Source organism: Dipteris shenzhenensis, chromosome 13, assembly GCF_047967505.1.
Source record: "Dipteris shenzhenensis isolate YYH24624 ecotype China chromosome 13, Dip_SZ_1.0, whole genome shotgun sequence".
Classification (NCBI taxonomy): domain Eukaryota; kingdom Viridiplantae; phylum Streptophyta; class Polypodiopsida; order Gleicheniales; family Dipteridaceae; genus Dipteris; species Dipteris shenzhenensis.
Window position 1 is genome coordinate 48,548,380 of NC_141608.1, and position 16,368 is coordinate 48,564,747.

Consider the following 16,368-nt stretch of genomic DNA (forward strand, 5'->3'; position numbering starts at 1 on the left):
TATCAATCTCAGCATCGTCATCATCATCATTAGCAGCTAGACATCAGGATGGATGAGGTAGTGGAGGCATGAGGTCAGCAATAGAGCGCTGTCAGCCCCTCAAGTATGTCTCCTGGTCACAGGTCTGCGTCTAACCAGGGCCACTGTGACCCCTGTTGGTCGGGCTCCCGACCCTAAACAAGGAGGGGATGTCCCCAAGTATGATATGTGTGTCAACCCTCTGTCTGAGTTATCGGGTCACAGGCTCCCGGTCACGGTCATGTCGAGGTCTCGTCTCGTGGGGGTCTATGTGATCTGGCTGAAAGAACTCCATGATAGAGCTCTGAGAGGTATCAGTCGAGGAAGAAGTTTGCTCCCGTCTCCGTGCTCAGAGTATCCTCTCGCGGTGTCTAAGCACCTCATGAATGAAACCAGCCAAACACCGCTGGTCTAGGTAGGAGAGGAAACGGGCCAAAATCCCATAACTATTTCTGAAGAGGCAGTAAAAATGCCCTCGGATCTCATAGTAAACAGGACACCTGAAGATGAAATGCTCCTCTGTCTCAACCTCCTGCATGTCACACAGTGTGCATATGCGCCTCTCCCTGGGTAACCGCTCTGCTCTGCCGCTCTCGATACGAAGTCTGTGTGAAGAGACCGGGAACTGCCCAAGAGAGATCCTCAACAAGTGGGGTAGGTGAATCTGCGTGTATCCTGGTGGATCAATGAAACCCTCCACTGTGATATGTAAGAAGTGATCTCTGTAGAAGCCCAGCTTCACTGGAATATCACTCGGGCCCAACCAAGTCTGGAATGTGTGTAGCTGTAGTAGATCCTCACGGATAACCGGGTTGACCTCGTGTGATAGGAGGGGAGAGAACGGAGCATCCATGCTATACTGGAATGGAGGTAGTCTGTCCATGTGGAGCCCTAGTTCCTCAAACCATCTCTCTGTGCGTGCATACTAGCACGTCTGGTCTCCCCCTGCTGCAAGTGCCATAGAAGAGGACAGTGCTAGCCATGGTATCCTGTTATGCCCAGAGGTGTAATCCCCATACTCCCTGACTCGGTACAGATACGTGCTGACCTGAAATGCAGCATCTAGCTGAAATGGGGGTGACCCAAACTCCGTCCGAATGATCTGGTGAGGAACGGATGGCTTACCACGGATCATCCGTGATAACATCAGAACTTGTAGCCGCTCCACCTTGACCCACTCTGTATTCGACAAGTCTGGTCCCGAGCATGGACTGCCATACATCCCTGTTGGGCGGACCAAGGAGTCAAAAAGCAACCCTTTGGTCCGTGGATCCTGAAAGTGAGAGCGGAAGCACTGCGTCTCTAGTCTAGCCAATGAAGCATATCCTCTGCTCAGACGTGCATGCATCGCGGGTCTCATAGTGAAGATGGGTCCGGAAAAGATGACCCCAAGATAAGTGTATGATGAAACTACCTCAACAGGGGACCCATCGAATGCGAATTGTTCTTGGCGCATGATGGCTCGAGACGTATTGAAGATCATAACCTTGGTTTTACCTAGGGTGACCTTCAAATCATGAGACTCACAAAAGGATTGTAGTGTGTCAAGGTGTCTCTGGAGCCTCTCGCAGAGAAAGACAAGAGAGCCACGTCATCTGTGTAAAGCAATATCTGGATCAACATGCCCGCAAGAGAGCAACCTACCCCCCCTTGTGTCTGCATCACTGTCTTGAGCTCGTCAATGTAGAGGCCAAACAAGGTAGGTGATAATGGACACCCTTGTTTGACCCGATAGTGCTCATGATCTCGTCTGTCCATCCAGATCCTGTCCGGACTCTGTCCGGACTTTGCCTGAAACTCGCTCATAAAGTGCCATGACAGCCCAAATGATCTCCTGGTTGTAACCAAAATCCTGTAGGCGTCGTATGAGGCGGGCTCTCGGAGCCGTGTCAAATGCCTTGCGGAATCCACAAAGCAACAATAAACCATTTGCTTCCGTGCTCTCGCCTGCTCGATGATACATCTGAGCACGAGAATGTGGTCCATGGTCCCATGATCCTGCCTGATACCGGCCTGTCCTGCTGCTCTAAGTCCTGGACACTCCGCAAATCTGCTGACCTCAGAATCAAGTACTGATGCATAAATCTTGGACATGACATGTCCAATCATAATGGTCCTGTAGTTCTCTGGGCTCATGGGATCCCCTGCCTTGTGAATGGGTGAGATCGTGTTAATGGTCTAGGTGTGTGGAAACCCCAAGGAAACAGCTTCATTGAATAGCTTTGCTAAGATCGGGGCTAGGAGGTTAATCCCATATGCAATGAACTCAATGCATAGCCCCTCATGATCCTTCGCTCGGCCATTATGAAGTTTCATTACGGCATCCTTTGCCCCTCCCCTAGTGAAGAGGGTGCAGGATGTGGGGCATGGCATGTGTGATAGGTTAGGGACTGGCTGATTTGGAATATCATAGAGTGTGCGTGCATAATCAAACCACACCTGAGTGTCAGTGAGTGGTGAGGGGGACCATCTCTCTAGAAATCTCCGCCAAAAGTCCTTAGAGTTATTACTGAACAGAATGTTCAGTAGCTTCTCCTCGTTCCGGCGCACAGAGTCAAGTTTTTTCTTGCGTACCAGTCGACGGTACTCGTGTAGCATCTCTGGTTCGCTCGGAAGATTGTTTTTGGTTTCGAATCTGAGCTGACGGCGTAAAGCCTTACACTCATCATCGTACCAACTATTACAGGGTACGGTCCCAAGTGGTGGTGGGCGGGTGGTATGGGGGAAGGCATGAAGAGCAGCCTCGTGTAGTGAGCGGGTGACTGGGGCAGCATGATCCTCTAATAGGGGTATAAAGTCAATGTATGCGAGAAGTATGTACAGACGGCTAGAGTAAGTAGGTGAGTGATCGCGATCAAAGCGTATATCATGGTAGGTGAAGTAAGAACTCAACGGGGTAGGAAGTGCTGTGCGACGGCGGGTAGAAATGCTAAAGGCAGCCCCTGGAGGGAGAGGTGCGACGGTAAAGTCAGTGATGCGAGATGTGAAGGCAAGGGATCCCATGATGTAGTCCACAACACTGAGGCCTCCCCCTTGTGGAAAGCTTGTGAAGCCACTTGATGCGGGCCATCTATCAAGACCATTATAAATAATGAGATCATGCATCCTGCCGAGGTCTAATAGGGCCTGTCCATAAGATGTGAACGGTCCTCGTCTGTCAGCAGAAACTCGTAGCATACCTGCCTCCTCGAGGTACCACATGGCACTCTCCTACTTAATCCCCATTTAGGCCTGTTCTACTACATTCTCCACAAGGCTTGCAACAATGCACTAAAGTATTCCATGTCCTTGGAGGAGTCATCTCTTGCACCATCCGCCTATGGGCAACCTTAGTCACCCGATGGTCATGCACCGCTTCGTTGATCAAAATATTCATCCACCCATTCGGTACTCTCCATGTCCTCTTCTTCCCTATCACTTGTCTTCATAGTACCATCAGTGTCCTCATCCTCTATGGTTGTGGAATGGCCCTCATGAGGATTGGTGCCACCCCTGTCGTGTGTCACCATTGGATCATCCTGCTCATTTGCTCTGGTTACTCTGATGACCTCTTCACCACCTCCCTGGATATTTGTGGATACCATTCTCCTATACATGTGAGGGTTGTTGCAGAGACCGAAGGGCATCGTGTGATAAGCGACTTCACCTAGATAGGTGATGGAGATGTATTAGGGCTTGCTTCTTGTACCCGCCCACTTTGAGGCTGGTTGTCACAGTCTAGAGAACCTATTTCCACCATATGGACTGACAAGGATCTCGAGGCTCCCATCCAGTCTAAGATAATAGCTTCATCTTCAGCTGGGACAGCATGATCCGACAAGTAGGTCAAGCTTTCAAAACCCTCCATAGCTTGTGCTTCCTTCCTCCCATCTTGGTCACCTCCAATGGGCCAGTCCCCAAGAGCCCAACACTCCTCTTCTACTCTAGCTTGCTCTTCAAAATCGTCCTCCCCTAGTTCTAATGGTTGGTACCATGCCTTTCTCGTAACCATATCTGTTTCATGGGATGTGGATAAGGGCAATCGAACTTCATCAGTTGACCAATCTTGAATGGCCTTTGCTGACTACAACCATGGTCTACCAAGAAGTAGAGGATACATTTGTTCATTCTCGGTCATATCTAGGACAACAAAGTTGGACAGGAATGTCACCATCTTCATGTTAACACCTTTGACTGCTCCCATAGGCTTCACTCTGTGTTGATCAGCCATGCGGACTTGAAAATGGACGTCACTTGTCAACTTTAAACCCAGTTGTTGTAGCATACCTTTCAGTATGATGTTCATGGCTGCACCACCATCGAGGAAGACGTCCTTTAGCTCCAACCCAGTAATATCCACGATTAGTGGGACTTTGTTCACATGTGAGGGGAGCGTACACTGAGCAGTGATTTGGTGTTAGTCCGTCATGAAGCGGTCCTATTTCTAGTGTGGGTTCTCCTTGAATAGGTCGCTTTTGTCGACCCCCTGGCATGCGGCTCAGGAATGCAATGGTCTGGTGCTTGATCTGTGGAGACAACAAACAAAGTTGTCGCAGGGTGATGTCAGGCCTGAATTCCATTAGATCTTCAATCAAGGAGTCGGGCTGAGTAGTAGCCTTTGGTGACCTCATCCTCCGAGCTTATGTCCAAAGGTCAAAGCTCACTCGAGGTCGAGGGCGTAAATGTGAAGGTCCAGCCATTGACTCGTGTAATGGTTCCTCCATCATCTGCTTCCCCTTGTCTTGTGCCATACCATGTCTCAGTGGCATTTCCTTGTTTGTGTTAAGTGCACTTCCTAGGGGTAGAGTGGAAGGTCCTGCTTGCACCTCCTTGTCCCTACTCTGTCCTAGGGTCGTTACCTCCGTTGCAAACCGCACTGTCTGGACTCGCGGGAAGAAAGCTGAGGACATTGGCCACATGTTCAAAACTTCTCTAGGCTTTGTGATTATGTGGACACCATATTTCAATGGTAAAAGATTTGACCCCATGGTCAAATCTTCTCTAGGTGGCCTACTTGTGTGGGCTCACTCCTGAAGAGATGATTACACGAGGATAGCTCAACAAGGACCCACATTATACAATTGGCAATGTATGTTTTCCTTCTTTATAAGAATAGAGGATGAACTAAATAATGAACCAGGTATACGAATGTAAGAAGTTGTTTCTTAGTAATGAGGCAGATATACATTAAATATGTATCTTTACAAGCCCTTAATGTGAGGCTACTTATGGATATACAAAAAGCACAAAATGTGCCTCCAGTACTCGATGACGATGCTAAAATGCCTTATAGCCACTCAAAATATACAGAACACCTTCAATGAGGCTAATAGTGACTTCGGATGATTTTTTTTGTAGGAAAGATAGCTGTTGAACTTATTTGTTCTAATTGTCAAGGCTGTTGTGGATGTGGGCGTTGTTGTAGATGTTCTTTCACACAGATTATCGGCGATCATGTGCATAGGATTTTCTATTCTTTGTAGCCACATAGTTTTTTTAATAGATAGGAGCTATGGCTCAAAGTAACTTTAATTCTTCTGCAAAGCGTGGGTTTGCAGGATTTCCCTTCAGTAGGATTTTGTAGGTCTTCCTTGCACACCTTGCAAGGGATCTCCTCTCAAGTTGAGGCAAAGGCTCCTTGACGCTCGTACAACACTTGGCGTTGGGGTGCTTGAGTAGTCCCATATACATTCATGTTTATGTAGTTTTGAGTAGTCCCATATACATTCATATATATACATTCTACATAGGAATTTCTATGCTTTGTAGCTACAGAGATTTTTTTATAGATCTGAGCCATGGCTCGACGTTGGTGCCATAAGCAAAAATGTGACCTTAGTGGCCTTGCATATAATGGCTCATTTGAAGACCATCCTCTCATCCCTCCTGGGATTTTTGGGAGGAGAGGAAGAGTGGCTAGGAGGTGGGGGATTGGGTCCCCGGACTCGGTGCTCCGGGTGACACTTGGCAGCCATACAGTGGCTGGTAACATGGTATCAGAGCAGTCTGACCCGATGGACCGTGCGTGATCTTGGCGTGGCCATCACGTGTGCAACACATGGTGGTTGTGGACTGTGTGGTGGCAGATTGTCGGGATCTGTGATGGCGACTTTGAAGTGCGACTTAACTTGATGTTACTGCAGCGGTGGCCTTCTTGATTGCTCTCATGTGGCGGCTCCCCATGTACTACAAGTAAATTTAATTCTTCTCCAGAAGCGTGGGTTTGCAGGATTTCCCTTACCTAGGAACTTCTAGGACTTCCTTTTACACCTTGCAAGGGATCTCCTCTCAATTTGAGGCTTACAAGGGATCCCTTGTTGGAATATGTAGTCTTTCTGGCCCAAATCCCTTGTGTGGCAAGGAAATTGAGTGTGCTTGAAAGGCTCCTTGCGTGCATACGACACTTGGCATTGGGTGGCTTGAGTAGTCCCATATACATTCATGGAACCTTGGATATATTCAGGTGGTGTCTCCCCTCCTCACTATCCCCCGACTCGTTTGGGATAGTGGGGAGGCTTGCGTGACTATGGGGCAGGGATTGGGACCCTCACACCCAGCAGTTCGTGATGGTGACATTTGGCAGCTTTTGACTGCTTTTCCTTACATCCCTCAAGGGCTTCCAATACCTATGCGTAGCTGTGTGTGTGACTTTTGTAAGGTGACTACTCAAGGTGGGGATTCACAGGCCTAACAAGATGGTTATGATTCCATGAAAGAAAACTGAAGTGGGGGCCTTGTTGAAAATGCTAGTCACTTGCTACAATGCTTTCAAGACATGGAGACATTCACACATGGAAATGCAGCAACGAACTGCAACACACAATGAACCTCATACATATAGCAATCTCCTGTTGAGGAGGTGAGGAGGTGAGAGGGAGAAGCTTCTTGGTGGTTTTTCACATAAGCCAAATCTTCCCTTTCCCAAGGTACTCCAACAACTGCCACTCTACTTCCTCCTCTTTTGTTTTATTCAATTTGTAGGATACTTTGGGCCTGCGATAGAACTTTCAAAAATGCTACTAAGTTTGAGATGTTATATAGTTATTTGAACGTTTTGAGCATCATTTTCATTACATTTTACTTAGAATGCAGATGGGATCTATTTTCATTAGATGATTTTTCATCGTCATCACTAACACTTTTATAAAGGATGGCTTCTTGGTAGGCTGGTCATTTTTGGCTATGCTTGGGGTTCAATTCTCCATAAGCCACAATGGTTTGATGTTAAAGAGTATAGATTTTCAAATAGGAGTAGCTCCTAGCACTAACTCTACCCTATGATCTCTCTGGAGGGAGATTCTGAGGAAATGCATCAAGAATGTCATTACAATAAAAATTGGACCTTTTGATTTCTCTTTTCAGTTGAATACAAAGAATTTAAAGCATGCACCGGCAAAAAAAGGCCCCATTAAGCTTGTAAAAGGCACTTCCCAGGCTGAGGCAGATGGGGCAGGAGGGGCACTGCCAGATGTGTTTTCATGAGGAGTCGTCCCTGAAACATTGCCTTTGGAGCTGCTCGCATGCGCAGACAGTTTGGAAGGGAGTCATGGGGATCTTAGCGAGGGCTGCACCCGAGCTAGGACCGATCACTTGGGGAGCCGTTTGCTGGTGCAGCACTGAGATGGGACATCACTTGGCTTATGAGTTCTCTAGACAGGATCCCGTCTTCTTCATCACGCAGGCCACTTGGGCATACATGGACAGCTTCCCTTGGCATCTGACAGAGACAGATGCAGGAGCGATGACTCGGCACCCAATTTGGGAGATCATAGGGAGCATTGCAGGCTGGCATATCTGGACTTCCAGATGCGCGCAGACCGTAGGAGATCAGACGTCTTCTGCTACCCAGACCCTAGTAGACATTTGGAGCACGATCGTTCATACGCTCAAGGGTCAGTGGGATCAGATTCAGGGGGAGTCCCGGGCAGGGAAGGAAAAGAGACGGCGCTTCCTTCGTGACTGGGACCACCGGGAGTTGTTCTTCCAGCACTCCACTCAGAGTCTTCAGTGGCATTACGCCCCCCCACCGTGGCTGTTTGTCCACTTTCCGATGCTTATGCCCTGAGAGGCTTGTAATTAGCATTTTGGCTCCTCGGGCTGTATCCATTTTGTGATTGCAGCCCGCTGGCCTTTAGGCCTTCTTGTACTCTCGCTTTCAAGTAATATAACTAGCACTACTTTTTTGCGCAAAAAAATCATATGGTGACTCAAAGACTACTACTCCAAGTAGAGAACCTCAAAATTGACTACATGACCAAGTGATGATAAAAGTTCAAAGATATTGAACCATAAAAGATAAAATCTTTATTTTCTTCTACCACAAAGTTTGTTACTTCATTTGCTGATGGAGTTCTTTCTTCAACAAGATTTGCTATGCCTTTCTTCTTTTCATTCAAAACTTCTCAGAGATTGTTTTTGCCATAATAACTGCAAGGATTGATCTTATAGCAATATTTTTCAAGATGATTGGTCTTTCCACAATGCTTGCATGCTTTGTACTTGCCCTTTCATGAAAACTTTACTGCAAGTGCTTGAGTTTAATCTTCTACCTTTCTTGAAGTTTTCTCTCTCTTCTTCTTATAGAGCACTGATGATGCCCTCTAGTGTTGGTTGGGAAAGATTCTTCAAAGTAGTCACAACATAGTCAAAATCCTGAGGCATACTCTTCAAGAGCACATCCATTGCATCATCTTCTGTGACTGGAGAGTTGATTGAGGCCAATTGTGTCATAATACTCCTCATAGTGTTAACATGAGCTACAATAGTGTCTCCATCCATCTTAAGTTCAAAGAACTTAATTTTTAAATTCAACTTAGAAGTATGAGAGCTAGCACAAAATAGCACATCTAACTTATGCCAGGCCTCAGAAGGGGATTCCAAATCTGAAATATGATGCACATAATCATCTCCCAAACCTAATGCAATAATGGCATAAGCTTTCTCTAGCCTTTTAGCATCTGCTAGTGTAGTTGAAGTAGAGTCACTTGCCTTCCCTTTACCTTTGGTTGTGGTGGATTCACCTTCTTGAGATGATTGATTCCCCAGCTTGACCAAATCTTACAAATTCTCCTTCATAAGCACAAACTTGATTTTCATTTGCCAAGTGTGGAAGCCTTGGCCATTGAACTTGTCTATTTTAAAGGTGGCCATGAGAGGGTCTTACCTTTGTATTTAGGTAGTGTTTACTCTCTTACAAATGGCTATGAGTCTCAACCATACAAGTGCATATTGCAAGCCATAAAATCAGAAAATCCTAATCTTTTTGCATCAAAATAATAGTATGGTTTATGTGACTTTTCCTTCACAAGTTTTGTCACCTTCCTATTGACATATCTAGGTGCTTGTTTCTTCTTCTTTGCTTTCACATATGAAGCATTGGAAGAGGAACAAGAGCTAGGCATTCTGAAAAAGCATTACTAACTGAAAGTGTTACTGATAGAAAATCACCCTCAATACTCACATGAACTGAATTCTATCATCTAGTGTCCAAAAGGACTTGCAGAGTACTAGATCAACTTGGAGGGCAGAATTCACACAACTAGAAAAGAGATTGAAGGGGCTTTCTGTACAAAAGGAAAGCTTGCATACCAAAGGAAATCCAGTTCCAACTGAGATAGCACCATAGAGTCCTTAGTCGGCTTTCTAGGGCCAGGTCACAGGAAAGGTTCCCATTCCTGGTCCTTCCACTGCCCCCATCCACCCAATTCTCTTGAGCCGCCTCCAGATCCTCACCTCCCTTTGGCCCCCCTCCAGCCACTTCACCACCACCTTCTCTCTCTGCAAACTATCTTCCCCCCCCTCCTCTCTGCATCCACCCCCTCGTTGTTGCCACAGCGCAGTTAATCCATCACCTTTATCACCCATCCTTTGACTATCCCCTTCTCCCTCCCCCCCTCTTCCCTGTGCACCCATAGTTCTCCCCCGTACCGCAGTCTCTTCTACTCCCTCCTCCCACCCATCCTCTCCAGTTTTTCAGCGCCCCTTCGTGCCTAGGCCACCTGGCCAGAGCACAACTTTCCCATCATGGTCCTAGTGTGGCCCCTCACATGTCTAGGACTCGGCTTCTACAGAGTCAGCACAATCAGCCCTCTTGTTCTCACAATCACTAGGACCGGAGCCTCGCCCAAGACAGCCCCTCCCAAGGGAGCTTTGGAGGCTAGGGGCTTGGAACTATCTTGATGTCTTGGATGGTTTACCCCATTGCTTTGGAGATGTTAATCCTGATTCTGCAACCTCGGAAAGGGGATTCCATTTGAGCAGTTAGTAGCCCCTCCCATCCTTTTTGGGGTTTTAACTTTGCATCCACTGGATCTTGAACGACCGCTAAGAGGCGGGCGCGAGTTTTGCAAGTTTCAGCCTGCAAATGTCTTCTATGTTTTCACAAAGCGAGGTATTTATTGGATGTAGAGGTCCCCACCCTAGCTATTGGCCCCTATTTCAACTCCCTAGGCAATGAGATGGGTTCTTGGAAAATGAGCTGGTTGATAGTAGGTTATGGAAGTGTAGGTCATTGGGTGAATCTTGTTCCTATAGAGTTATGGATGTATAGGTCATTAGACGAATCTCTCCTAGGGTAGAGTTACAAATATTATCCCATGCTACCTTTTTCAAGGCTTCAACTGGTTTTAGTTAAAGTTCATATACAAGTTTTTATATAAGCCAGAGTTTGAGAATTCTAACCTATAGATGGCTCTAGATGACTTATGCCGATCGATTTGAGTACTTGGAGGGCTAAATTCGGACCTCATATGAGGAAGTTATGTCAATTTTTGGGCCAATCTATCAAATTTGAAGCTCTAAATATTAGCCCTTCCAACTTGGAGATGCTTCTAGACTCGCCATTGGGTGAATATTAATCCTTAAAATTTACCTTGGTTGACAGATAGTGTTTTTCCTCCCTTTGCTTTCTCGCATAATCAGCGCCACACGGATGAGAGACAAATCCCCATGTTCTTCTAGCCCTTCCAACATGGTGGACTCTTGGTTGAACACTCAGAGATAGACCTTTAATGCAGATTCCAGCCCATAATGCTTCACGGCCTTAAGAGATTGCATTTGGGGTTCCAGAGAGGCGCCAGGATTGTTAAGGCATTCCACACTTATTCGGTAGGATGATGAGAGGCACTTCTTACATCAGTTCGGGATCTGTGGCCTTGCTCACACTATCACGTTCCCATATCTTCTATTAGGGAGCAGATTGAGACAGGGTTGTTCTCAAATCCAGAGATGTCCCTCAGCTCTTTAGTGTAGATGCAATGTTTATTTTTTTGCACAGACATCAGTCTCCTCCTATGGACTTGGCATCTTCCTATATGGAAGAGTTGGAGATCCTGATGCTCAGGGGCCTTAGATGGGACCCAAACGTTTGGCTTCCACTCACCTTCTCAGCAGGATATTATACACACCCTCATGGCCTCTCCTCACACTTAGGAGAGAGTGGGATCATGCTTTCTTTTTCACATATTTGCCGACAGGGGCTTTGCAGCAGTTCCACTCTGCAAATTGGTTGCGACAACCTCATTTATTTTCTTCATGTTTTTGTACAAGGGTTTTCATAGGATTCTATCCTGACTATATGTATTTTGGCCATACTTAACAGAAGTACACTTTTTTGGAGTGAAATTTAATATTTATTTATTTATGATAATTTGCCAAACTCAAACATCAAAGTTGACAAATGTATAAGTCAAGTGTAGGTATATGATGTCTTTAAGTTCCGGACCAAAGTTCCTGCAAAGGGAGCTCTACTTTGAGAGATGATCCATTGCATTTGTATATAGAAACTAGGGGGCATTCTTTCAGCACAACTGAACAGAGTTAGATTAAGATTGGTTCATTGGATTTCTCTCCTGGATAAAGGACCTTATTTGAGTTCAAGTGGGTGGAACAGTTGGAACAAACAACTCATACATATCATTTTGTGAACTCTACCATACTACACTAACTTAGGAAAAATACTTGTGCATGCACCAACCATTGGTTTTCAAAAGCTCGGTCAATGTAAGTTGAAGCAAAAAAATATTTTTTATCCCTTTTTTGGTAGAAGGGGTGTTATGAGCTTCTCAATTTAAGGAAAATAGAGCCTGGAAAAACATGTATCGCAACTTCTTATGGAGAAACACTTGCTTCAACAAAAAGAATTGTTTGATTTGAACCGACAAAGGAACAAACCTCAATCGAAGGCCCGGCAAGGAAAGATATAACAGAATTATACCCCTGGAAGAAAAGGAGCTTGACATAACTAGCTCTGGTGTACAAGACCTGCTCTATAGCAGTGAGAGGTAGCATATGAAAGAGAACTTCCACCTGCAATCCGAGAGCTTCAACTCTTGTGGTTGGAGAGCAGAAGCCTTTATTGCCTATAACACCATGGGTGGGTCCAAAGACATGATGGTGTGCTGAAAGTTTTTTTGGCAAGAAAATGGACTTGCACACCACCGAGAACCAGCATACCTGCAGTAAAGAGAGGGTGGAGAATTAAGTGGCAAAAAGACACTGAGTGGTACTACGAGAAAAACTGCAAAACAGCTGCTAAATGGCTCGTGAGAATAACCTCCAGCGACACTCACAAGGCATCAATGCAAGAAGGGCACCTTGAAACTCACCAGACTGAGATCTCAAGTGGCAGCATTCAGCATATTTGAACCAGCTGCCAGCAAGCTGTTTGGGAGGTGAAGCAAGCTGCTTTGCAACACAATAAAATTAAAAACTTCCAGCAGACGTGTAGAAGCCATAATGCAGCTACTAGAAGGTATAGCCTCTAAGAAACTGCAATATGAGCGGTAGAAGTCATGCAAAAGCAGAAGCAGAATGGAGGAAAGTGCCACAGTCGCAAAAAACTGTATCGATTGTCCAAGACGGCAATAGCATGGGTGCAGATTACAGTAGAAAGAAATGAAGAAAGCAGTGGCACTCGAGGGTCACACAATGTTGCTCAAACCTTGGACGTCTGCACAATAGGCATTGAAGAATGGGAGGAGGAGAGAAAGGGAGGGGAAGTGCATCGAGAGCAGGGGTGTTGCTGGGTCAATGGGGTGGCATTGTTAGGTTATATAGTTATAGCCACAGCCTTCATTATTTCTGTTTTCTCATTCTTCCTAACAACTGTGCTAAAGCTGTCGCAACATCCTACATTCTCTAATATGCTATGGGCATTGACAATTGAAATTTTTTTAAAGGAAATGTTTATTCCAGAGTCAACCAAAATTTTGCATTTTAACTTTGTATGTTAAGAGTTCAAGGTCAGTGTTTTGCTTTGCAATGCAAGCAGGCTTGGACTAGCATATTATGAGTGCGCTTACCAGAGACTCTATGTTTTAGAAGCCTGGGAGGAAGGGAATGGGGATTTCCCCTGCGTTCAGATATGTAAGTTATTTCAAATGTTGATTTATCATTATAGTCATTAGAAACGTCTATATGACAGGAAATAATCTCAATGTGTGGCATGTAGACATTGAACGTTGCAAAATTTTAGCTTTCCAAAGTCATTCTATGAGATCATCCTGCCAACTCAATATGCAGAAATATAAAAGGACTTCTTGTTTTGAAACTCTCTGTAGTGAAGCAGCAGGTACAACCAGTTGTGATCTATACAAGCACCAAAATGGATGAAACTTTCTTGGCTGCTCTGAGGATAAGAAGTAAAGCCCATCCTGATCAAATAAATTTTCCTCTAAAAAAATCAAATTCCTTAAAGATACATGTCACAATTATGTTGATGAAAGTTGATCAAATTTTTATTTGCATTATGCAGTAACAGAGTTATATAAAGATCCAGTGGTGAAAATTGTAAAGAGCTCAATCTTCAGTTATGAACAAGCATGGCACAGGTTTGCATTATGGGGCATGCAAGGGGAGTTTTGGGGCAGCTGTTTAGCATTGGGATTGTTTTGCAGTCCTCAAGAAGAGTATTTATTCTGATTGGCATCTCCTCAATCTGAGTCTCTTCCATACAGCCTTTTATTTTTGAAATTTAGTAGCCCTGTGCTTGTATTGGAACTAGCAAATCAGAATAGAGAACTTCCGATCTTTGAAATTAGTGTGAAATTATGTGCTTCCAAAATTAAGTAAGATGTTTCTTTAGGCTGGCATTCCTTCAGGTGCATGGGATGATGCAAGGTCTTAGTGACAAAGAAAGAACCTATCTTGTAAGTTGATTCAAATCCTTTCTCCTAGGATCAGAGAACCTTTCTAACATGCATATGAATGTTTGCTATCATCTGGGCCTGTTTTGCATCAACCTATTTTCAATGACATTCAAGAGTGTTCGACAGAAAATGATCTGGGGTTGGAGTGCTCTTGCCCCAATGTGGGTCCTTATATAGACGCTTCATATTTTCCATTTGAATTTTCTGTTGTACAAGTTGAGAGATGTCATATACTATTGCATCAATCTAGCCAGCAATGTCTCAACCTTAAACAGCATCAAACTCTTAGAGGTTAAACTCAACATTACAACACAAAGAATCCAAACCCGTTGAAAAAAATATCCTGAGCTTGCTATGAGCCACTGGAAAACTTCCTTCCCTTTGATCTATGAGCCAAGAATAATTTAAATGGTCTAACCAATACAAGAGGGATCTATGATGTGACCACCTTCTAACTCGAATCAAGAAAAGCTTTTAAAACTCTTCTGGTTTTATAATTGCTTAAGCTGGAACTTTTTCATATTTGTACACATTCTTGACCCCCTATCAACTTGAGTTTCCAATACATGGCTTTTGTGTTTTATGTCCTCAGAACTTTTCTTTTGGAAAGTTTTTCTTCTTTTCCTTATGTACGTGTGTGTGTGTGCGCATGCGTGCGTGCATGCGCTAGAAATGCCAACCACATCTGGTCTATGACTCGAACTTCGGTGGTGGCGGAAATTTTGTCAAACTTCCCCTTCGCAAAAGTTTTGCCTATGGTGAGTCTTGCTTAAGATTCTTCCATTTGGACAGATCTTGGCACGTCGTCATATTGCTCTTGCCACTTGTCAACGATGTCTATCCTTGTAGGCTTCTATACCTCATCTGTTCTCCCATTGCCCATATTCTCATGATTTCTTACTTCTATCACAGCAGCGGCTTTAGGCTCGTTTCCCCGGTGCTTGGACTCTATGGAAGGACCATAATCATCAAACCTTTGGTGATCCCTCCTCAACTAAGTATGAGTACTTCCAGGCATCTTTAGGGCAATCATTTTATGATTGCCTTCATGCATGGGATCTTGACTATCCTGCCTTCTTGTCATATAATGATATCTTCTAATCTTTTGTAACTAGTTGTCCCGTTCTTTGGGATTGTCCTTGTAATATAATGACAAATGGCTTTCACAAAAAAAGTGTGTGCACGTGCTAGAAGAGCTATAAAGTACATGGAGATCTATCTCTTCTAGAAGCATCTGGAAAGGCGGCTCCAAAAATGTGTTTGCATGGGCAAAAAGACATTGTAAGTCTCCCAATGGGCTCTCTGGGTCGGATACCACTGTAAGCACTAAGGCTGGCCTCATTTGGCATTTTGGGCTATATAGTCAAAGAAGAATAGTGTCCTATAAGGGGCTGTTGCATCAATCCAATGCCACTGTCCAAGGTTCGATGGTAGGTGCTAGAGTGAACGACGACTATAGAGCCACAATAAACAAAGGATGGGGATCTATTCACCATTCCCATCGTTGAATCTGACCCTCTGATTGTGTGTCAAATAGCATCCTCAAATGAATCCTGCTTTGTCAGTCTAACTAGTCTCCAATCCTGCAACCTCATAGAGAAGTGTCTCTTCTCCTTGGTTCCAAATAATACAAATAACTTGTAAAGGGACACTCATTCCCAATAAGGCACTTGGTTCAATGAACCTATGGGCCCTGAGTACGATCTGTCTATTCCTTTAAGCCGGTTGAGGGGTACAACTATGTCAATTCGTAGGGTGCATTTGCGAGTGCCTCGTAGGTCTTGAGGGATCGCCTAATGTTTTGGCAATGGAGATATATCCCGTCTCCCATCTAGGCCTTTTCATGTATGCCATGTAGCCTAGTGGATGTTCTAAGTCATCAACAAAGAGTTCACTCCACCTGATGGGTTGTTTGTCTTTCTCATCTTGAGTTTGAGGAACTTATGTGAGGGGACGGCTAAGTTATTGCCAAGCTTTGATGATCGTTGCGAATTGAGGAGAGGAGGGAAGTCTGATGTGGGCAACTGTGTACTGGGCACAATCATCACTTCTCTAGGGAGTGCACATATGAACCTACTAAGTGAAGAAATCCTTCCAGAATTCTTCTAGCAACCAGTTTTCCTAGCAAGGCTTTGCACTGGAGGTCTATCCGCCGAGTTGGCTCATACATGAGCACGAAAGCACGAACAAGAGTTGATGTACTAGGCAAGATTAATAAAACTTG

The 16,368-nt window shown here is 44.8% G+C and overlaps 1 protein-coding gene across 1 annotated transcript in view; it reads left to right on the forward strand.

Moving 5' to 3' along the window:
• MSH5 (MUTS-homolog 5) overlaps window positions 1-16,368 on the forward strand; it is a 498,728-nt gene that overhangs the window by 9,826 nt on the left and 472,534 nt on the right. Inside the window, exons 4-7 of the mRNA XM_087383476.1 lie at window positions 13,268-13,362; window positions 13,557-13,637; window positions 13,751-13,826; window positions 14,081-14,144. Of these exons, the coding sequence (XP_087239602.1) occupies window positions 13,268-13,362; window positions 13,557-13,637; window positions 13,751-13,826; window positions 14,081-14,144 (316 nt within the window). The remainder of the gene's footprint in view (window positions 1-13,267; window positions 13,363-13,556; window positions 13,638-13,750; window positions 13,827-14,080; window positions 14,145-16,368) is intronic.